Genomic DNA, 24456 nt, shown 5'->3' with positions numbered 1-24456 from the left:
TCTTTCTGTAGCACAGCAGCATGTATAATCTTCCCTTTAAATGACTTTATTAAAATACATAACAAGTGAAGATGCAGATTCCATCCCTCCACATCACTTACATTAATGAATTTCTGAATGCCTTGCCCTACCCTCTCTACCTGTTCCTTTAAAATTTTTTTTTTTCTATCAGAATTTTATCTTCTAAACCTAAAGCTATTCACATTAGCCCCTTAGCAGCTTCCTACCACCTGTAGTGGTATTTCTCAAACTTAAGGAATTTGGTAACCCCCTTTGTGACTGTTTACCATTTCTTTCTTTTCATTGTGCTCTCATTTGTTTACTAGTTCTAAAAAGTGAGCTTCCTTTTATAACATAAATAAAGAAAACTTGGTGCTACTTCCACAGTGGAATACAGTTTATCTTACTTATCAGTCAGAAGACAATAGCTTACACGAAGGTAACAGAAGACCCCCAAATCCCAGTGCCACAAACCGGGTTAATTTCTTGCTCATGCTACTGGCCAATCTGAGCTCAGCTGTGGTTCTGCTCCATCTTTTCTTTATCCTGTGCCCAAAGGAACACCTATTCTGGGACATTGCCAACTTTACTGAAGAGGAAAAGGACATGGCAAATCTTTATTCTTAAAGCTTTAGCTCAGAAATGACATGGATTGGTTCCACTGTCATTTCATCGGCCAGAGCAAGTCATGTGGATAAGGCTGAATGGGCCAGGGAATCTACTCCCTCCCTAGTGAGTGCAGGGGATATTCTGAACAATAATGCAATCAACCATACTTGCCTTGCCAAGAATAGAACATAGTTATAATAAAAAGGTAATGAGAAACACAATGTTATTAATTTCTGGTTAGATAATGTTTCCTCCCAAGTGTTAAAACAATGCTAAAATGTCAACTGATTTTCCTAATATATTCAGAATGTTTGGAAGAGAATTGGAATTCGCTATATGATACACTGTTGTGTCTACCATCCAGGTATCACATAAAGTCATTCACCTAAAATCATTGCTAGTATGATTTCCACACCTATGAAAATGTACCTATAAAAATCAAATTGAAATTCCCCAAAAAAGCTTTTGGTGACACTGATCCAAACTCACATTTCCAGTATCAGCTCCAGCCATGTATTTTCCTTCCCCTTGTTCCCATTGCTCCCTCCATTCCCTTCCTGACAAATCCCAACCTCCTCAGACTTCATCTCTGCAGTACCACATCTTCTGTTGCTTAATTGTACCATTATTTTAGTTATTTGATGAACCAAGACTTGCCACTGTTACATATTCGCCAAGGACATGAAATTCAAGTCTTGGCCCTTATTCTTTAGTAACTTATAGATACTTTTCAGAGAGATATAAACTGAAGAAATGTAAGGTTTGGCCTAGGAGGAAGGGTAGTCAAATACATTATGAATATTACTACTTGGATAAACTGTTCAAATGTGCTTATTTCTCATTATAATTAAATGTCAACTAAGAAATTAGACAAATTGACATGAAATAGGGAGATCAATTATTCAGAAATGTTTTGCTTTTATGATTAGTATACTTTGCAAGATAAACAGTCTAAGCATCTGCAAAACAGTCACAAAGTGCAAGAAAGTTTCTGGACTTGAAAAAGACACCAGAGGCCTGTGATCTCTGAAATTACTTATGGATAGGTAAAACTTGCAAGTATGTAGTATCCAGCTACACATCTTAAAAGGAGTTATCTAGCATAATGATGTCTATTCAAGTAAAAACAAAGTATATTTTAAAAAGCAAAATGAACTAGAATATCCTATATTAGATTCTCTCTATATAAAATGCATACTAGCAAAAATTAATTTTGAACTATACTGTTAATTTAGAAGTACAGCTTCAGAATTTAAGTCTCTAATATAAAAAAATTGATAAAAATATCAAATTATATCGGTTAAGATATCGATATAATTTGTTAATGATAAAACGAATTTCTTTTTCTAAATGCAAAACTGATATATATCTTGAAAACAAAAAAAGGTGGTAGAGGGAAAATCCTGTTTTTGCTGTCTGACCTAGTTTCATAATATACTTGATCCTATACTGTCACCATAGATATTGCTTCCCTGGCAAAGCAGTGAATGTTTTGAGGATATGTGTTTAATGTTATTTACAATAATTAATAAAATATTTTTCATATAGTATGACTAAAGCGATATATAACACGCATACTTGAAGTGTACAGCTAAGTTTTAATTTTTAAACATTTTTAGTGTTTTAATTAGTACCAGGTAAATATTTAACATTGTTAATTAAAACTGCATCATTCCCATTTTTCTTTTAGAGGTTTCCTTTTCTAAAAATAAGTATGAAAGTGGAAGATATAATGAAAATGAAATGATGGGAACATCATATCATCTCATTGAAAACTGAGGCTTTCGAACTCTTACATATTTTCTGGTGATTGGATAGTCTTTTCCACTTTGTCATTAAAAAATTATTAAATGAATGCCTGACATGTACAAGTCACCAAGGGATTAAAAATAGTGCAGTGTACAGATATTGGAATTTATAATTTAGTATAGAAGATACATCCAAACCCAAATCACTATCATATAAGACCGTATAATTACCAGAGAAGTTATACAGGAAAGTACTAGAGGACAGCAGGGAATATAATAAGCATTGTTTTCTGGGGCTCGTCAGAAAGACTGCTAGGAAAAAGTGACATCGGATCTGCACAAAAAATAACGGTTAGAAGTCAGGCAGAGATAACAAGAGGGAGAAGGGGGGCAAGTTTAGGCAAAAAGCACAGGATAAGGAAAGGCACAGAGGTGGGAAATCATAATGGATGTTAGGGAGATGGCAAGGGGTTTAGATCGACTAGAATTCTGTGTTGGAGAGGGGTGGGATGCTTGGAAAAATAGGCTGGGTATTGTATCAGAGGGAAGCTTTGAGAAAAATATCTCTGCTGAATGAATGCAATAAAGCAGGCATTCAGTGTGAGTTAGAACAATGAATTGCCAAATAAGGAATCTATCTATTTTAGTGTGTCTAATTGCAGAGCAAAAATGTTGCATTATAGGAAACAAATACTGAATCAGCACATTCAGAAAGTATTCCTCATTAACAATACTTTTAAAGAATCAGGATGTTTGCGGTTCCAGATAGAGAGTATTTATAATTTTGTATGTATAGAGAGCCAGGAGATATGGAGGTGTAGGGGAGCTAAAGCTCCCAAAATTCAAAAGAGTGCATGGATTATCTCAGGAGGCCTGCTTGCATAAAAAAGGGAAAAGGCTGGTTCTGTGGAATTCCAGGAAGAAGAAGATTAAGTATAGACAAAGGGAGTGTCGAAGGGAGTGTCAAAGGAAGTGTAGATTGTACCTGATCTTCAGGATGTTACTTTAATTATGTTATTTTGGGATACACAAAGGAACAGATTATGTATAAAAAGGAGCATAAGAAATAAACTCGGAGAGACAGTTGTGAGATCTGTTCTCCCTCCTGCACCCTGTCTGTCTTCTCTTTTTTCTCAGTCCCGCTCCCCCAGTCAGGTACCTGGTTTGACTTGGTCGGCTGGTTTCCGACATGGAGGTAGATGAAAAAACACGGATAAGTAAATAGAAAGTATTCTGATATACTTATCTGTTAGGAAATGCTTATCCTAACCTTGAAAACACGTTATTAACGAATCTAAGAAAAAATTACTACAGGATTTGTTCTACTTATTTGCACAGGGCATTACATTTTTACAGGTGTCCTCAATACACTCTTATTTAATCTTCATAAAAACCATATTGTTCAACACAGCAGTTATATTATTCCCATTTTACAGATGAGGAATGGGGCTCAGAGAGGCCCGGACTGTCCCAGTGCCATTTATGAAGTACATGATAAATGCTCAAATTTGAAACTATCTCACTAAATGGACATCTTTCTGCTACCCGTTTGTTGCTCCCCTAAAGTAGTGGACTCATGGGCTTTTTGACTTTGAGGAAGTCATTCAGACCCCAGAAGCATTGCTGTCTTCATCTGTATAATGGTTTTAATGAAAATCACATTTTACAGAGGTGTTGAGTTGGTACTGAAAAGTTATATATATATATTTTCTAGAAAACTGTCCATTTTATCTGTTTTTCAAATGCACTGACATTATTCATAGTATTCTCTTATGATGGACAGGGAGAGAAGGTTTTCCATCAGCTCACTGTACTGTACCTTCTAAAAGTATGCTAAATTGTTTTTAATTGTGGTAAAATACATATAAACATAAAATTTACCACCTTAACTAATCATTTAAAATTTAACTATTTTCAAATATACGGTTCAGAAATATTAAGTATAGTCACATCCTTGCGCAAGCAATCTCCAAAACGTATACACGGCATTTGTTTATCCATTCATCCATCATAAGACGCCTGGGTTGCTTCCATCTTTTGGCTGTTGTGAATAACGCTGCTGTGTACTTGGCTATTCAAATATCTCACTAAAGCCTTGTTTTCAGTTCTTTTGGATATATACCCAGAAAAGGAATTGTTCGATAATATGTAATTCCGTTTTAAAATTTTGTGCAATCTCCATCCTGTTTTCTGTAGCAGCTGCACCATTTTATATTTCCATCAACAATGCACAGACTTTCTAATTTGTCTCTATACTCAATTGTCTGTTTACTTATTTAATTTTGAAAGTAGCCATCCTAATGGATATGAGATGGTAGCTCACTGTAGTTTTGATTTGCATTTCCCTAAAGATTAATGATGAGAAGTTTTTCATGTGCTTGTTGACTATTTGCATATCTTCTTTGGAGAACTAAACGATTATTAAAAAATGTACTGAAATGTAACAACATAGATATAATTGATTGTATGGACAAATGGTTTTCATTATGTTGAGATAATTCATCAAAATCCCATCATGCTGTCTCCATCATAAATGGTAATACCATTCTACCTGGCGTCTTTTCAGAAAATAGCTACAGTTAGAGATCAGGATATGTGGCTATGAACTGCCTTAATACTTGACCCTGAAACATCTATAAATAGTATATTTCAGATGTGAATCCAAGCTAATTGTAGACTTTTCCCTGTGAATTCCATAGGTAAGTATATAAGACCTATCAACCAACTAATAAACAAAAATATAGTGAATGCCATTTTACCTACAAATGGAAAATGTGTTGTAGAAATTTTTCATGGTGAACACATCCTGCCCTTTTTGCTTTTTTTCTAGCAGACTGAGGCAACCAACTGCAGTGTCCAGCTAGAAAGGCGAGTGCTCAGCACAGAAAAGAGTGAGAAAACCTGTTGCTGTTTTTCTTTTGGTAAAGAGTTTGAGGTTATTCTAAGAATATTTTACAAATATAAAAGTTCTTTATATGTTGTGTTTAGTTTTCTTGTCTTCATCCTACTTAGATACTATTATCTGTGTCTCATTTTTCTCTAGTAGTGTGTACAGTCAAGGAATAATGTTATAAGATAAATAATAAGAATATGTTGAAATAAAAAAAGTAATTACGTTTATATTAAAAAGTTGTATTCTTTGTTATTTGCCAAAAGTAAGAACAAAGATCCTATTTTGAAGCCTCGGACTTCTGGGTCTTTTAACTGAGAGTAAGAGAAATGTCTAATTTTAGTGTCCCCATACCATTAGTAGACATTTCTTTCTTTCTTTTCTTTTTAGAAAGTAGACATTTCTAATAAGTTTATAAAAGTTAATTCTGTGAAATACAGAAAACTACACAGATTTCATAACATGTACATAATTCTACACTAGTAACTTTCATTTTTTTTTTTGTATTGAAAACGAATCATAAGGGTTAAAACTGTAAACTAGTACATCCAGAAATATTTAGTCAATTAACTCTCTAATGAAGCTTGGCTGATGAAAATTACACACTGAGTGCTTTTAAGAGATGCTCTTTCAAGTTTTCATTTTAAGTAATAATTGCATTTCTTTTAAGTATTTCTTTGTAATTAGTGTATTTAAAATGCGGTCTAGATTTTCACTCAATTACCATATAATTTAGTTCTACTTCTTTGGAGTAATTCTCTAATAAAATGATTAATGACAACAGTAAAATGGTTAATAACGATACACTGTACTTTATAGCTCCTAGGAGACACAAGTACTTCATTGCAGATTTCATTACCTTTATCAGTACTATGAGGTAGACAGGATGAGAACATATTATTTTCTTTATGGGAATTTAAAACACAAAGGAGGTTAAAGCCACGTTGAAAAATATTTACATACCTTCTGTGTCCATGGATATAAATATTAGTTAATAACTGTGGGGAATATTTGTCCTATACACATATTTCATTTATATACCTACTACAAAACGATGTGATCGTCAAAAAGAGAAAGGTTTATAGCTTCCCAGACTGGTTACATGCCAGTAATTACTAATTTTTATCTTTATTTTGCCAAATTTCACTTAACTCCAGAAAAGTACTCTAAGAAAACAATAATTCCCTGAAAGAATTTACAGTGGCATGAATTCATTTTGACTTGACAATTTTTTGTCTTTCACTTAAATTTAGCAGTCAGAAAATTTCTGGTGTAGTTAAACAATATGCAACGGGAGAAATTTCCTTGACAATATTTAGGAACACCTGCCTCAAGATCCAAACTTTTATAGCTTTGGACAGAGGTAGTTCTGGAATGTGAATTTCCTGAAGTCTAGGCTTGAGTGCTTTCTATGCTAATTCTGTAAAACATATGGTTGCAATGTTTTACATTCATTTTCATGAGTAATTACTGCCAAGTAATATAGTTATGAAGATCAGTTTAAAAGATTGTTTAAAAGACCAGTTTAAAAAGAAGTGTAGTCATTAATGGTAAGAGTAGTCACTCTGCAAGTTTAAAAATAAGTCTCATTGGAAATTTTACTCTATATTCTTACGGTGTACAATAGTGACATACCTGCCCCAAGCTGCCTCATTTGTAGATGCTTTATTAACTGGAACACAGGAGGAGTCAATGATGGTTGATTTGTTCATCTTGTAGCAGAAACCACAGTCTGGATCCAACATACATTCATTACAGTAACTACAAAATAAAAAGTTACAGTCATGTTAGCAGAGATAGCTGGTGCTCCCCTGCATTTTCCACTCTACTTTGCAGTAAGCTTAGGTTTAGGAGAGGAGTTTTCGTCATGGTAAAGTAACCAAAAGTGACAAGTAACAAGTGCTGAGGCAAGTGAGAGGTGGCTGGCCTCTTCCATCTCTCCAGCTCTTGGCTGCAGCAACTTTGGAAGCCACTTTGAGAGGGAAGAGGCTTGGGTCTGAGACATTGGATGTTGAAGAACCCTAGTCAGCTTGTAGCAAATAAACATTTGCTTTCCTAAACCCTGGGATTTGTTACCAAAGCATGGACTAGCCCATCTTGATTCACCTGACTGGTTCCAAATTATAACTAAGCATTTGTTTCTCTTAATTGTTTTCATCATGTACCATATCTTTTAAAAATGGAAAAAATATTTTTCCAATATATATCCTGAAAGAATAAAAAATATCTAAAGAAAAAACAAAAATACCACCACCATAACAACAGGTGGTGTTAACATCTTGGTGGACACCTGTACTTTTTTTTTCTTTTTCGTACTTTTAACAAATATATATTATCAACTATGTGTTTTGCTTAATTTAAAAGAAGTCAGTGTAGGAAAGAAGGCTAATTTTCTCTAGGTTAATTACATCTACTGGTTGGATCGTGGAGCCAGGATCAATTAATCATTGCTCACCTAACAACAGTATCCTAACTGCAGGAAAATTCTAAGTAGAAAAAATTCTTTAGGGTTTTTCAACCAAAGCCTTCAGTGTGCTTGTAGAATGAGTTTTCTTGCTGTCACAGTCATTTGCCTAACAGTTCTGGAGCACTTCATACATGGCAGGTATACACAGGCACTGGAGACACTAAGATGAATAAGCCAAAGCCCCTTCTCCTTGGTAGGTAAAAGGCAAGGATGAGAAAACGATATACGAGTAAATAATGGCAATGTAAAAGAAAATAGTTATGAACTAAAGACAGAGGCCTGTTCACTTGCCTGTAACAGCTGGGGATAACTTCAGAGGTGATATTTGAACTGGATCATGAAAGAAACTTACCAAGCAGAGAGGTGGAGGGAAGGGCATTTCAGAGAACTGCCTATTTTACAATTAAAGATCAGTCAGTACAGACTTTTAAATATCTACTGTGTACAAATAATTATACTATAGAGTGTGGGAGGAGAAACAGGGTAAGAACTACTGCGAGTTATCCGAAAAAGATGTGAATTCTCGAAATCAAAATACTTCTTTGATTCATTTAGCTAAATGGGAAAATATTGGCATTGTTTAAAAAATTAGATTATTATCATTTCAGCTTCTTTCTATAAGCTTTTCCTTTGCAAACAGCTATCCCTATTTTTAAATGAGATTTCAGCCCTATGCCAAAAGCAAAAAGAGGCATTTTAAAGCCAACTGAAAAGTCAATATACTTTAGACAGGTGATAAAGCATTGTAAATATAAAACTGTCACATTTGTGATAAGCAAAATAAACAAAGCAATAGAAAGCATTAGAAGCACTTTGATCTTCCGGCCTACTAGGCTACTTTGGAAAGGAAAATAATTCCTACCAGTATTTCATTTGTTTATTCTGTCCATATGAGGTGGACTCTAACAACCCTGAATATTCCAATGGCTTTCAATGATATTTATTTGGGAAAGGCTAACTCATCCATTTGTAGAAAAATAACTATTTCTTAAAAAATAAGTATTTCCTACAAAAGGCCAAAAAAGTAATGATAAAGGCTAATAGTCACTGAGAAATTATCATATATAGGTCAGACATATGAGATAATATCTGTAATGCTTCACCTCCTCCATCATTTATGCGAGCATCCAACCCTAACCACAGTCTTTGAGCTTGCTTAGTAAATGACCCATGCTCTGCCATGACCATTCATTCAGCAAAAAATATTTTACAATGCCTGTGTGACAGGAACTATTCCAGGGGCTGGGACACATTAGTGAAAAAAAACAGTATCCCTGCGCTGGTGCAGCTGATTTGGATCAGACTGCTTAGTGACCTCCAATAAATTGATGCTTCTACTTGCTCCCTATTCACTAGCTTTTTCCTGTCTTTTGTATGTTCCTTGTTACCATGGTCTAGAATTTCAATATACTAAATTTCTCTGCCCATTTATGTTTTCTTCTCACCCATCTAGCACAAATCCTAGCCATATACTAATACAAACATTTGCCTTTTCCGTGCCTTCACTCACGTACCTGAACGCAGCTCAGGGAATCACATAACAGGGCACACCAGTCGTTCCTCAGCACTGCGCTACTTCCAGCCTCAAAAGGATCCTCAACAGCCTGAAATTCTTAATAGTTTCCTTTAGCCAACTCTGCATGAGGACTACTTCAACCACCCTACACAAGGACTGTTCTTCAGATCTCCAATGCTCCATTTCCTTTTACCCGCTGCAAATGACCTTACCTCCAGCTTTAGAGAGAAAACAGATGAAAGTGGTACAGATGGAAACTTTATACTCTTACAGCAAATATATAACCCATTCTACTTTCCTGTGCTCCAGTTACAGAAACTGTTGTTCTTAATCTAAGGGCAACTTTTCTATCTGGGCTTTCGTTCCATTCTATCTCCTCAGGCCATTTCAAACCCTTTTGAAAACTGCCACTTCTTTCTCTTACATGTCCATTGTCTTAAGGTGGAAGATTAGTGTTTTGATTTGATATCTTTCTTCTTTTTTTATGTAGGCATGTAGCTATAAATTTCTCTCTAAGCACTGCTTTAGTTTCGTCTGATGTTGTGTCTTCACTTTCATTCTTCACAAAGTATTTTCTAACTTCCTTTGTGATTTCTTTGATCCATGGGATTAAGGAGTGTCTTATTTAATTTTCATATATTTGTAAATTCCCCAAATTTCTTTCTGTTAGTGTTTTCTAATTTCACTCCATTGTGACCAAAGAACATACTTTGTATGATTTCAGTCCTTTTAAAATTTACTGAGACTCATTTTATGGGTTGGCATTTATCTATCCTGAATGTTCCTTGTGCACTTAAGAAGACTGTATATTACTGGTGACGTGTCCTCTAATTGTTAGATCTAGATGGTTTGTTGTAATTTTAAAGCATCTCGGCCCCTTGGTTTCTAAGTCTTCATCTCCATCTAACTTTGTCTACATCCTGGAAATTGTCATCATCTATAACAGGGTCAGCAAACTACAGTCCTTGAGATAAATCTAGACTACCACTTGTTTTTATAAATAGCTCTACTTGAACACAGCCATACCCATTCATTTACTTATCATCTATGACTGCCCTCACGCTTTAAGGACAGGATCCCTGAAGGATCCTAAGAGGAGGCACGTGGTCTGCAAAGCCACAGATATTGACTATCCGACTCTTTGGAGGAAGCTTGCTGATCTCTGATATAGGACTCACACAGAGAGCCCATTCACAGATTTCTGACCCCTTTCCTTCAAGATCTCTGACTTCCTTACTTCTAGGACAACTGCTCTTCTACATCAGAGACCTGATCCTGATCCTGATCCTTCACTCACTTCACTTTGAGTCCTTCTCTGTCAAACTCTCATGGTAAATCCCTTTAACCACTCTCACCAGACCCTCAGAGTCTTTGTATTTAGGTCCTTCTAAACACTTACCCTATAAACTTTTATGTTTGACTCTTTCCAACCATCTTTCTTCTTCTTTTCTACCTTTTCTACATCTAGAATGCTCTGAATTGGTAAAGAATTAAACACAACCAGGCATACTAATAAACGTACACATTCCTAGTACTCAACGACAGCTGGGTCCTCACCGTTGCCGGCAAACTTTTACCTGGCCCCAATCAGTGACAGTCCCCACTCCCACAACTGACACCCCAAATAACCATAACTCTCCTCCGACCCCAATCCTCATTTCCCCCACGAGCTTCTCAGAAGATGGCCTTGTCTTCCTGAAAGTACTAGGCATGAACTTTCTGAACTTGAAACTCAGACATGAATAAAGATATCTGCAGCCATGTCTATACTCATCTCTTCCTCCGGGCTCTGAAAAGGAGGTGTTTAAAGATCACCCCTCTAACAGGGCTTTGAATCTCAGTCCTTGGGGCTTCACTAGGACCCATGCCTTGTCCCCTTGCTTATACTTTCAAACCTCTCCCAGAATATGCCTCATGGTTTAGGTGCAGGCTCAAGCCTTTCCCATATTAAAATAAAAAGAATGAAAACTGTCCTTTCTACTACTCCACATTGTCCCTCCATACAAGTTCATAGGGGTACTCAGTGAAAAGAGGTCAAGTATTAAAAAGTGTTCAAATCCTTCCTATCCTAGGGAGTGAGAATGGATGTGGCCAGCCCTTATCTGGATGATTTTATGGCAAAATTCTCCCACATGTAACAACATTTCTAACTTCGATTTGACGTTTAGAAGGTAACACAAAACTTTAAATATCCTGGGGAATCTGCTAATTGACCTTTTACAGAGAGCACATATCATAACCGTGCCTTTAACAAATGGCATTAAAAAAGAAACAACTTCTAGAAGTGGCTACTATTTTTTATTCATGATTTGCTCTTTAAGGTTTTCTTGAACATGACCTGATGAATTTATGTAAGGTCTTCTAAACATAAAAGCTGAGAATTTAAATATATTGGTGCCAAAAAAATGTTCGTAAGAATATTCTAAGCACAAATTAAAACTTTTGAGAAGCAGATTAGTATTTAGGCTCTATTTATCCCCTTTCACAGTGTGATTTGGAGTGAATTTTGAATTCTGGACTTCAAGTTTTCCATCCCAAGAGCAAATGACCTCTAAGAACACACTTAGTTGCAAGATTCTATATAAAACAATAATGGAAATACATGTACTCTAACTCTAAATTCACACAAACACGAACAGAGCAAAGCACATTAGAATGTTTTCACATCTCACAAATATTTACTCTTACCTATTGATTTCAAGGGCAGAAATTATAAAGTGGGCCCTATTTTAAGAAACTCTAAATTTACAAAAGAAATGCAATAAGAAGGTATTTACAAAAGGACTATGCTTTTGCTAAATTAATTATATAAAACATGGATCCTTCCCTATTCATATAAAATATTTTAAACTTTAGACAAGTCAATCTATAGTACAGTTGATGGACATGGCCCCTCTCTGCTCTGTTCACTGCTCTCTTGTAGAACTTACAGTGTTCTTTACTGACTGGTTTGGTTTGCAAGATAGACTGTGAGGACACAAGGGAAAGGCCAGGTTTACTAACCCTGTATCTGCAGCACCCCGTTGTAGCCTGGACCCCCGATACATGTTCATTGAATAAATCAAAATATAACAGTTCTATAAATTAAGGCATTACTGTATTGTTCATTAGCCTATTTCTGCCCATTTATGGAATATAATTTTAGGGTGTGGGTGGGGTGAAAAAACTAATTGTTGGTGGGTACTTTGAGCTGAGCTAGGTTTTCAAATTGCCAGAGTCTAATGCTGGCATTTGTAAACGTTCAATCCACAACCCAAATGGCTTGGGATAGTCATTTTGATAATTCACTTTCAGAAACACCAGCTGCAAGTGCCGATTTCCTTGAAATCTGAAGGAAAAAAATCCTAATAATAGAACCAAACAGCTCTTTTTTTGCTAGTTGAAGAGAAGGAAGATTTAACTTTTTAATCTCTGACCCTTCTGTTTAGAAAGAGAGAAGAATAAGTATTCATGTATTTAGAACAAAAATAGTTCTAAAACTTCTAAATGTTTCCAATTAAAGTAAAAAAGAAGAGAATAAAAGGCAGCTAAGTGTCTAAAGGAGAGAAAAGACGGTCTATTTTCATTTAATCAATCGTTTACATATTTCACATACCACCCAGGGTCTTAACTGAATGTACCCTCTTCTTTCTCCTCAGAAAATCTTTTAAAAATTGATTTGGCTTAATTCAGAACATTTTCAGCTTCTACTCTGTGAAGTCAAGTATGAACTCAGCCCTCTAGAAAACGGTCCATTTGTTTTTAAGTATGTCTCATTAAACCTAATGAGATGGAGCACTAAGAACAGTGTTTGGTTTTTAAAGTGCCTGTCTCTGGTGTGGCCTCAATTTTGGAAAATCGACAGTGGCGATTGCTGGTATGAGGATGAGCCGTTGCCACGGGTTCATTTTTATCTCCTGTGGGTAACTGTTCACTCACTCATTCCTCGCACGTGACGTTAACACCCTGCTTTGTGTAAGAATGTCACTCTGTTTCCTGTGACAGCTAGTCTATAAAACTTTTCCTCTTTACTATTCCCTTCTCACTCCTAACTGCTCCTTGTTGCTTCCAGTTGGTGACTTGGAATCCAATTAACCAGGGAACACCTGTATTTGGGGGGCAGCGTGCCTTGCTTTTGCCTTCTGCACTATCACATTTCCCCGAGTGCTGCAAAGAGAATGCCACACCTGCTTTCTTTCTTGGCCAGAGTGTAGATGTCAGGTGACTCCCTCTCCTTATTTGGACTGTGTTAAGTAGAGAACGCATGATAATTAAAAAAAAAAAAGAAAAAAAAAGGAAATGAAAAGAAATTCTGGGGGGATTTTGTAAGTTACTGGAAATTTAAAAGCTGGAGACCTATTGGCTCAGATTTCATGAAGCAAGTCATGTCTCACCATTCCGTTAAAGCTGCTCTTGCAGAGACTGCTGGTCATCTGCTCATTGTTAACTCCAGGAACTTTTCTTTCCTAATCTTAATTTATTGTTCTGTGATAAAATTCCCTAGAATTTTTTCCTCTTTCCTGAAATTTTCTCATCCCTTGACAATACTCTTTACAATTCTTCCAATTCTCAGACTGTTGCATCTTAGTTTTTTCTTTCTCTGCTTAGTTCTTTCTTCGTTGGTCCTCTTACTTGGCAACCTTCTTTCATTATTCTGTACACTTTTGCTGAGAAACATCAGCCTTTCACTACCATTACTATCACTGATACACTGAGACTCTCTGACCTGTTTCTCCAATGTGTTTCTCTTCCCTTAGTGCCAGACCCGTATTTCCAACTGCCCAATTTTCTGCACGTTTCACAAGTACCTCAAACACAATACAGCTAAAGCTCAATTTTTGGCTTTCATGAATTGTGTCTCACAAATTAAAACCTGAGTGTGATCTGAGACCACTCATATTTAGCCACAATGCCATCAAGTCTATCTCCAAAGTACATGTAGTTCCTCTACTCCCCATTCTTACCATCTCATCTGAACTTTGACTTAAACTTGACATCTTTCACCTGAACTCTTCTAATAGTCTTCTGATGAGTCCTGCTGCCTCTAGACTCCTTCCACTCCATCTTCCATATTGCCTTAAATCTAACTTGATTAGACTTCTCTCTCACTTAAATCCTGCAATAGCTTTCCATTGCCTGTAGGATGAAGACCACACTCCTTACTAAGGCACGATGTAGCCCCTTCTTATCTTGTCAATCTTTTCTTGCTATTTCTCCACAGGTGCCATGGGCTCTAGCCAGTCCATACAAACTGCAGAATTTAGAATAGACCTGCTCTTATGTTTTTCTTCATGTTGTTTACTCTGGAATATTACTTTCCACCTTTGTTTTTCTACACATTTGCTTCAAGACTCATATTTGGCATCACTTTTTTGGTGAAACTTCCCGACTCTAATTAGATACATCACTGTGCTGTTGGGGGATCACAGAAGGTTAGTATTATTACTGCTTATCCACTATTTCTCTAAGGGTTTGTCATGTGTTTGCCTTTCCTTACTGCACCATGGCCTTCTCAAGGTAGAGACTTTTGTCTTGCACATTTTTTATTCCTAGTGATTTCCATGTTGCCTGATAGATATATGTTCGATGACTACCTGCTGAATAAAGAGATGAATGAATATCACTTATATTGACAGGAGATTTGGTAGTTCATTCCGTAGTTTTCACTAGAGAAGTTACACCTTCATCCCCATATCTTGGTCTATAAGATCACAGGATTGAGGCTGGAATCAGCTGTGAATTTTTCCTTATAATTCATGGCTCTCGGATCAAATCCATATACAACTGTCTGAAGCCATCTGGAATATAGTCGTATTTCTCCTCTCTTCCCCTTAGAAATTGAGCTTAGGAATACAATGGATTCCTGAGTTAGAGGCAAAAAATAATTCACAGCAATGAGGCCTGCAGATTAAAAACAATCACAGGCTTTTACTCTTTATAGCACTATTAAATAGGGCAGATTTAGCCTATTTGTCAGAATTTTTTTTTTTTTTAAATATTTACTGGTATGTTAGGCTCTAATTTCTAGTCTAATCTCTTTTTATGAATTCTTGGATTGTTACTCTCATGTCATCTCAGAAAAGTGCATCAATAAACTCTCTAAAGGGGAGGAAGAAGAGAGCTTTATCTGCCAAGCCTGTCACCTTCGACAAGACTGTTTTCCTATTATACTGCATGAACCTTTGACGAACATAGTCAAAAACAAAAACATCAATTCCAACTCTGTATAGATAAGATGACATGTAGATGCATGTTTTTATATATGTACATATGTATATTTAGGTAAATAAATGTGTTTATTATATATACACACATATTTATATACAACTTTTTCAGTCAACAAATTGAGAGTAAAATTAGATCTACAAAACAATTTGGTAATCAACAATAGGCACCCAAATATAGTCTAATTAGTGGTAACATGCCACCTTTAAAGAAAAAAAACAGTAATTAATCTTCTGTGGTGACAGTACACATTATTCATTATTAAAGGGTACAGGAAAGAAATACTGGAACATTTAAGAGGCTGGAATTTTTAGGTTTGCCAGTAGACCAACTCTATTAGTATTTGTAGATATGAAGAGGAGTTGGGCGGGTGAGTTTTATTATGAGCCTTACTATGATTATCACAGAAAACTTACCATATGAGGAGCTGTACTGTACTAAATAATTACATGTTCTTATTTAATTCTTACACTGGGGCTTTATTTTCCTCTTTTATAGATGAGAAAGCTGAGATTTAGACAGATTAAGCTATCTGAGCAAGGTCCGCAACTAAAATGTGGCAGAGCTGGGATCAGACTGAAGTGTATCCACTCCAAATGACCAGATTTTCATGTTTATTTAAAGGAAAATTGGCTAAATTTAAAGAAAATACACTAAAATTAAAATTGTAAAGAGTATGTTTTTTATTTTTTTGGTATAAAACTAAATATATGTACATACAAATGAGTTGAAGTAAAACTGGGGAAAGCTGAACTAGATTAGTGAATTGTATCAATGACAATATCTTGGTTGTGATATGTATTATAATTCTGCATCATGGTACCATGGGGGGAACTGAGAATAGTGGTGTAAAATTTACAAAGCACTTTCAACATACACTGTCTTCTGGTCTTTCCGACAATGTGGTGAGATATGCATTAGCATTCCTATTTTACAGATGAGGAAACTAAAGCCCAGAAAAGCCGAGAGACTTACTCGTGTCTTTAATGCAGGTTCTCTGACTCCAAATGCAATTTTTATTCAACTTAGACTTCAGTTTGTTGAAATTTAAAGTTAATGCCTTTGGGAAATTGATTAGCATAGTGAAGATGCTGACACTGTGATAGATTAAGTATATATCTTTTGAGATCAGATTATTTGGAGTCGTCTGTTGCCTTGTGTAGATAGCATATGAAGCAGTGGTTACACTCCCAGTAAATGAAGGAACAATGGTCAATACTTAATGTGGAAAGTGGCGACCACTATGGCACATATGTTTTTTAAAAATAAATTTTAAAAATTGAGCTAAAACTCAAATAACATAAAATTCACTATTTTAACCATTTCAAGGTTTATAATTCATTATTATAATTTTTAATTTATTCACAGTTGTGCAACCATCACCACTATCCATCACCATTATCCGATTCCAGAACATATCCAACACCCCAAAAAATCAACCCTATTTATTTCAAATTCTACTTATCTTCTCTTGGCAACCACCAATCTAATCTGTGTCTCAAAAGATTTCCCTATTCTGGACATTTCCTATAAATGGAATCATATAATATGTGGTCTTCTGTTTCCAGCTTCTTTCATTTAGTATAATATTTTCAAGGTCGATCCATATTGTAGTACTTCATTCCTTTCTACGGCTGTGTAAATATCTATTGTGTGGCTATGTTACATTTTGTTTATCTATTCATCAGTTGATGGAACAGCTGGGTTATTTCTACTTTTTGGCTATTATAAATAATGCTGTTATGAACATTTGTGTATAAGCTTTGGTGTGAACATATCTTTTTAATTCTCTTGGGCATATGCCTAGGAGTGAAATTACTGGGTCCTATGGTAACTCTAAGTTCAACATTTTGAAAAAACACTAAATTGTTTCATGCATACTTTTTGATATTTAATATTCAACCAATAGTACTGGTACAGTTATAGTATTGAACATTGTCAGTTATTCCAAGGCAGTGGTAGAAATGGTCATTTGAATAATTTTGTCATTTTTAATGGGTATCACCAAAAGAGATGATGTTTTCAAGATAACAAGATAACAGTAGTGATCCAATCAGCAGGATAAAAATTCTCTGACTTTTTTGCAGAAAGAATGATGGGAAATCTTGGCCATTATAAAACAGCAAAAAAATTGGTATTGCTAAATATCAATATTAATTGATAAATAATATTCACTAATATCTAGCTGCCCTCCACTTCAAAGTATATAGAAGATTATAATTCCCTACTCTCCTCAAGTTAGGAGCAGCCAAATGACTAACTGTGGCCACACATATGAGTGGAAGTAACAGTTGTAGGCCAAAACTTTTAAATACTGGTACTCAACTTTCCAGCTCTGCATCTCATCTCTATGATGAATACTGAAGCCTTGAGGTAAGGGGTGGCATCATAAATTGGCAGAGTTTCCATTAGCCTGGGTCCCTGAGATATCAGCAGATCTTTTGTTGCTTTAAACCCCTAAGATTTTGAGGTTCTTATTTTTTGGTGTGTTATCGTTATATTAGTAATGTCTATCCTATCCTAACTTGTATAACAGCTAAACTTATTTGTGTTTGTGAATGATAAACTTATCATTCTGATTATCAGTGATAGTAATATGATTATTGACAGATGACTTAAAAAGTTATCAACACACTGTTTTTATCAAAGCATTACAAACTGATCACTATCTTTTCTATAGATAATGTATGTAGTTCACAGAGCTTTACCCAAATAATAAATAATGTAAGAACTCCACTCAGTTTTTGTTTGGGGCTCATCATCAGCATTAGAAAACTCTTTTATATAAGCCTTATTTTATGTCTTTGCAATCGTATTTGTATAATCACTGATGGGTCCCTAAAAAGCTATATAACACACATTCCTACTGCGATATACATTTAACTAATCATATTACCTGATATGAGTTGCTGATTTCGGTATAGTGCTCCTAACACTAGCTCTTCTACATATTGAGAACTCTCTGATATTTCGAGATATATGGGAGGGAGGTAGACAGCTTGGATCCTAGTAAGAACCAAGAAGTCAGAGTTTAACTTAAGCATTGCACTGAGGGACACTTTCTTTGATTAGCATTGTACTATTTTTAAATATGACAGTATAATTCTTAATAGTGAGCAACTCATAAATATCTTTCCGCACATAGAAATGATAACTACAAATATTCCCTGTTCTGAACTTTTCAGAATTAGAAAATAAAAGTTTAAAAGCAATTCAGGGTTTCCTTCTTAGAAGAGATAATATTCATTTATTTAACATATAAAATATAAATAATCAGGAAAGCAAGGTATCTGTTACAGACATATTTTGTATTCAGTATCCATGAAGACCAAATTCTCACAAACAGATCTGGACCCTAAGTCATGCACTCAGGTTGCAATGCTACTTCAAGTGTCCTGAGAGAGGCAAATGAGGAATAAACTCAGTTCTGGGTCTGAGTCTTTCATGGACTGTGGAAGTGACATTCTTTCTTCATTTGACAGGTTAAAATGAAGGTAAGGAAATAAAGAAGGAATATTTTACTTATTTGCTTATGTAGTTAATTTTTCCTTGAAATATTATGGAGATCTTGTCTTCACCAAAATATGCTTTAGAAATACTCCTCCTCCGAATAACTAAATTGAAAAGACTGTGCTGGTTTTCAATATGCACTTATCTAGATTCATGACTTAAAATTAAAAAGAAAAATTAAACCAACACACCTATAAGTATTTGCAAATGATCTCTAGATTATAAATTTGGAAATGAGAATCGATTTTTATTTTGAGCTAATTAACTTTTACTGTTTGAAGAATCACAAATTGAAATCTGAATATACAGTATCTGCATTTTTTGTGAATGCAGTCACACTGACTTTCATATGTTCTTTGTCAACACACACGAAAAATAGATTATTTTAAAGTGAGCACTTCACAGTCTTTTTTAACCTACCTATGCAAACACTTTTTAAAATTGCCTCTCTTTGGGGGACTCATTTTTGTTTGCTTTGATAAACTGATCTATTTTTAGGTAGTATCAATATATCTTCTTATGCACCAAGCAAGAAATTTGGTGACCAAGTCTGTTTTGCAGTTTTCATCAAACCCTACAACATCTGGCACTATGTTTATCATCCTATGAGTGCTCCACCCAGAAAACAAAATCAAAAGGAAAAATATATTTTGGCTTATAAGGCTTTTGCTTATCAGTTCTTCCATGGTTACTTGAAGAGCTTTTTTATTTTCATAGGAAATGAAATGTTTGAATGTGAAGGACAAAGTAAGTTTTGTTTGGAGACTGAGAGAAACAATCAGCCCCTGTGGCCCCAGAGAGATGTTTGATTTGGAAGCTGTGCTGTGTGATGGAGATAAACATGATAACCCGGAAGTTATCTCCTTGGATATCATCACGTCTTTTGATGTGTGCAACTCTATTTAGTGTAATCATGTGCTCTTATAACTATAACCTGTCACATTGACAGGACTTAATGAAATTAAAAAGAAGAAGTGAGTGATGTCTGGGGCATGTCAAAATACAAATATCAGCACACTGATTTTTCTCTTTAAGGAACAGATTCAGGTTCACATGTATAATGCATCTCTATAGCTAGAGGAGGAAGCTAAGAAGAGAATGGCTTTTATAGTTTTCATTTCCTCATCTGAGTGTACAGATAAAGTCTAACTTGTCTAAATGGTATTTCTTTGTAAGTGCATGACATCTATATTTGCTCGACTTAAATTACTTTTCTGTATTCATTTATCTGTGTAACAGAATCCTTAAAAACAACACTCACTCAAAATGAACAAAATAAAATGAAACCCACAATTTAATTTGGATTAGATACTCATTTTCAAAGTTATGTGGTTAAGATCATTCTGCTCTAAGGAAACCCGAGGTAGTGAATCTTTTAAAATATTTTAGAATAATTTTACTTTATCTTAAGCACTTACTTTTATATCAAAGATGTTCTAGGATGACCCTTAAAATGGCAGAAAAAGAATTTTCTGAGCTTAATGCAGGTAAATGAAAATAAATGAGCAAAAATTAAAAAAACAAAACTTCTTTAAGTCCCAAACAGATTATAACTCATAACAAAGATTTCTCAGAAAAGAATCTCGATTTCACTGTGTAAGTGAAAACACAGCAACATAGGTAGTTTTAGACTCACTGGGCTTTAATCATAGGGAATGATTGTCCTCTTCCCAAAGGGTATGTGACTTTCCTCTGGGCAGTAGAAGCATCCCACTGCTTGAATGGTAAATTTCAGAATGAAGAGTGGTCAAGAGCTGAGTTCTCAGTGCAAGCTCAGTTCTACTGCCTGAGAAGCTACATCATCTTTTAAAATTCGCTTAACTTGAGCCTCAGTGCCACTGGTAAGATGGGGGAAATAATAGCATACGCCTCAGTTTTATTGAAGGATCTAAGACAGAATTAATATAAAGCTCTTAGCACAGAGGTTGTCACAGTGCTGCATATATAACCAACGGTGGCTGCCATGACTAGTATTCCTTTTGAATAGATGAACAAATCATTCATGTACTCAAATCACTCATTTTAAACATGTCAAAGGACAGCTGAAATTACTGGTTTACAAGGTCAAAAAAAAATAGGTCTAAAGAAAGGTTTTAATGATTTTTTTCTCCTTTTTGAAACTGGAGGTCAATTATTTAAAAGGGTCACATTTCCTGCCACTTGCAAAGTTGACCTTAGACTTCTAATCACTATTAAGAGAACTAAACCATGAAAGTAGATAGAGCTTTATTTGGTGAATTCATTCATCCTTTCTGCAGTTAAGCAAAACCACTCATAAATGTTCTGTAAAGTTAGCAGACTGCCTATATCTACTGTTGTGTCAAAGGCTGCTAGTAGTCTACCCCTATCTCCATTCTTTGCTTCCTCCTTCGTAAGAGAATTCTGATTTTTAACTGGGAACACTGTGGTCTCCCCTTCCTCTCCCAGTCACTGAATAAAAGAACACATTTCTTATAACTAGATATGGCCGTGGGGCTAATTTTAGACTGTGAGAAGTATTGCGTAGGCTTTCAGAAGACTTCAAAGGGATGTCAGCTATGATTCAGCTAGGAAGCATCAGTCCTTCTAAAATTTCTCCTTCTGACCTGTTTCAGACATAATTGTGGAGTTCCTTCAGCCATTCTGGACTGTCCTTGTGAACCTGTGAAGAATACTTGTATGGGCACAGCAGAATGATAGAGGCCTGGATCCTTGATGATACTACATGTAGCACATTTGCTCCAAACTCTCTACTTCTGAATTATTTTACATGAGAAAGAAACTCCTTTCTTGTTTAAGTCAATTATTTTGTCTTTCTGTTATATATAGCCAAACACAATTCCTAACTAATGTATTTTTTCAAATGCTTAAAACTAAATTTTACTCATTTCTAAATCTATTCTGAAATATCAGCTTCGACTTAAGTCCCAATATCTAAAGATATGAGACTCGAATATGGGTTAAAAATATAAATAAAAGCCATTCTAAGTTATTGCCACTCCTGACAAGGGGCTATATCTGATGCTTTGTTTCCTTAACAGGTGACACAATAACCAGCAAATGGTTTGTATTCAGTAATGCAGGCTAAATGAAAAAATTAAGAGAGGGAAAGAGACCCCAAATAGTGTGTCTGTATCCATGTGATTGCATACTGGTAACACTGGTCCTCCCTCGTGCCTTGGTCAATGTCTAGTGGTAAATGGGACATTTTGCAAGCAAACTGGTTTCTTCAAGTTACTTGGACACCATGAAAGGCAACCTAAAAAAATTCTCAAAGAGTTAATGCCTCAGTCCATTAACCTCATCCACCCAGGAATGGCTGAGCCTCCATGGCTGGGCACTGCCTCTTATTTGTGAGGCTTGAGCGCAGTAATGACAGTGATGGTGAGGGCTCTAGCTTGTCAAGGCTATTTTGCTTTGTGATTCTGTTTTTTGAAGTGCTCATGACTGTATCTATCTGACCTCAGCACCTGTCTGATTGAGGTGGTAAATTGTTCCTTTGTGACTCTTCCTTATAGGGTAACCAAGCAGTGAAACTTCTTTCTATAGTGCTACAATTTCTGTTGCTCCAATTTGTCTCTGACAGGATAATTACCAAGTTTGTATCTCTTGAAGTCTCACAGATTCTTGTTTATTTCAGTTTCATTTATGTGTAAATTTCTTAACTTTTTTTGATATATGTTCCATTTGTTGCTTTTGTCTTTTAATACTTTAATCTTCAAAGATCTTGTAAATCTTAAACCAGTTGGAAAGCCCCTGCTCTTTAACCTTCTGAAGTAAGCCTGCGACAGACAGGAGCAGGGCTGTGGAAGGGTACTGGGCGGGGAGGGGTAGGAGTGGGGAGAGGCCTTATTGTCCCCAGCCACCATAACATGGGCCACCACAGGAGCAGCACCTTGACCGCTCTCCTCCACGGACTGAGGTGACTCCTGGTGAAGCTGGCTGCATGTCCACCTGTCTAATGGAGGCAGGGGATGGGAAGGTAATGGGGTCAGGCCATAGGAATGGATGCTGACTAGTAATGCTGATCCTGACTGGCGAACAAGCCCCCCCCTCTCCTTAGAAAAGGGAGAAAGAGAAGGGGACAGGAGACAGTTTTAGGCCCTCAGAGTTAGAGAACCAGTGCAGCTCTGCTAAGCACAGCATAAGCATTTTTCAGAACCCTCATGCCGCCTCTTCCATGGCCTAGCCTATTCTCTTACTGCCAGTGTCCTCATGACAGAGCTTAAAATTACTGCTCTCAATGGGTCATCTTAAAAAAATCAGGCATACAGGCACATAATTTGATGAAAGGAAACTGCATTCTGTGAAAGTGTGTATCTGAAACTATAAAATTTCATATACTTGTAGTTTCTAGAAAATATTAAGCGTCTTCTTGTTTCTGCATACATGCTATCCCATTTATGCGGAATGCTGTCTTCCCTTGCTTTGGTCTATCTGACTCCAACCAGTTCTTTGCTGTCGGCTCTGGGAAGCCTTTCCTAATATCCTGAGTCAATGGATTTGGCAATGGGTAGTTACAGGAACCAAAATGGAGTTATTACTTTAAAACATAACTAGATGAATGGCTCTTTAAAATACTGAGTTCTACTGCACTGATATAATTTTCAGCAATATAAGAATTAAGTAAAATAAGGTTGCCTATAGATAGTAACAGAATAGATATATCAAAAAAGTACAACACTCTAACTCCTCTCGTAATTCTTCTGCAGTCGCACTGACCATTGTCAGTTGGCATAAGAAAGGAAGACCACTTTGCTACACATGTTGTAATTCTAAGTACGAAAAGGAGAAATATTAAAATAGCATGTTTAGATTTCTGGTTTATTCTTATTATATATAGCAAGCCAAACACACACATAATTTATATAATATTAAAGATGAAAAGAAAGCTAACAAAGAATTTTATCTGCATCAACATAAGTACATGCTAATTGCCAAGAATTTAGAAATTCCTTTATCTTTGTTTACCCATAGTACTATACATAATTGTATAGCATATATGAATGAGATAATGCATATTCTTGTCAAATTTGATTACATAGGCAGACATTTGTTATTTGAGTGGTTAATTACTATCTTCAATTTCAAATGTTTATTATTTTATACTAAACTTTTGTGAAGATATCTATTGACATAGTCATATATCGATCATATGATGAAATGAAATAAAAATGAAAAATCAAAGAGTGAAATATTTAGGCCACAGAAAGTTAAATATGCATATAAATATTAATCGATTAAAATAAATACTTCCTTTGCTTTCAAAATGGATTAATTAGAAAATGCTAATAAGTTCTCTCTATGAAAGAACTTTTATCCTTGATTTGCTAAGACTGATCAGCATGAATTTATGATATAGAAATTGAAATTAAAGAAAAGAAAAGATAATAAAGAACCTAAAAATGTAAGTTCTGACTTTCAACTGGGCTACTGGCAATGACATTATGACACTGATAATTATAAAAATGAGCATTGAACTTTTTAACCTCTGTGGAGGTTAGAGACTTTATTAATGTACCTGCAAGTTGGT

At 35.5% G+C, this 24456-nt stretch overlaps 1 protein-coding gene across 1 annotated transcript in view; it reads right to left on the bottom strand.

The window, feature by feature from the left end:
- SLC2A13 (solute carrier family 2 member 13) overlaps nucleotides 1-24456 on the bottom strand; it is a 303609-nt gene that overhangs the window by 47992 nt on the left and 231161 nt on the right. Inside the window, exon 7 of the mRNA XM_039882307.1 lies at nucleotides 6883-7008. Coding sequence (XP_039738241.1) covers nucleotides 6883-7008 — 126 coding nt within the window. The remainder of the gene's footprint in view (nucleotides 1-6882; nucleotides 7009-24456) is intronic.

Source organism: Pteropus medius, unplaced genomic scaffold, assembly GCF_902729225.1.
Source record: "Pteropus medius unplaced genomic scaffold, Ma_sr-lr_union100, whole genome shotgun sequence".
Classification (NCBI taxonomy): Eukaryota; Metazoa; Chordata; class Mammalia; order Chiroptera; family Pteropodidae; genus Pteropus; species Pteropus medius.
The sequence above is the reverse complement of the archived record's forward strand: the minus strand, read 5'-3'. Positions and strand labels throughout refer to the sequence as shown.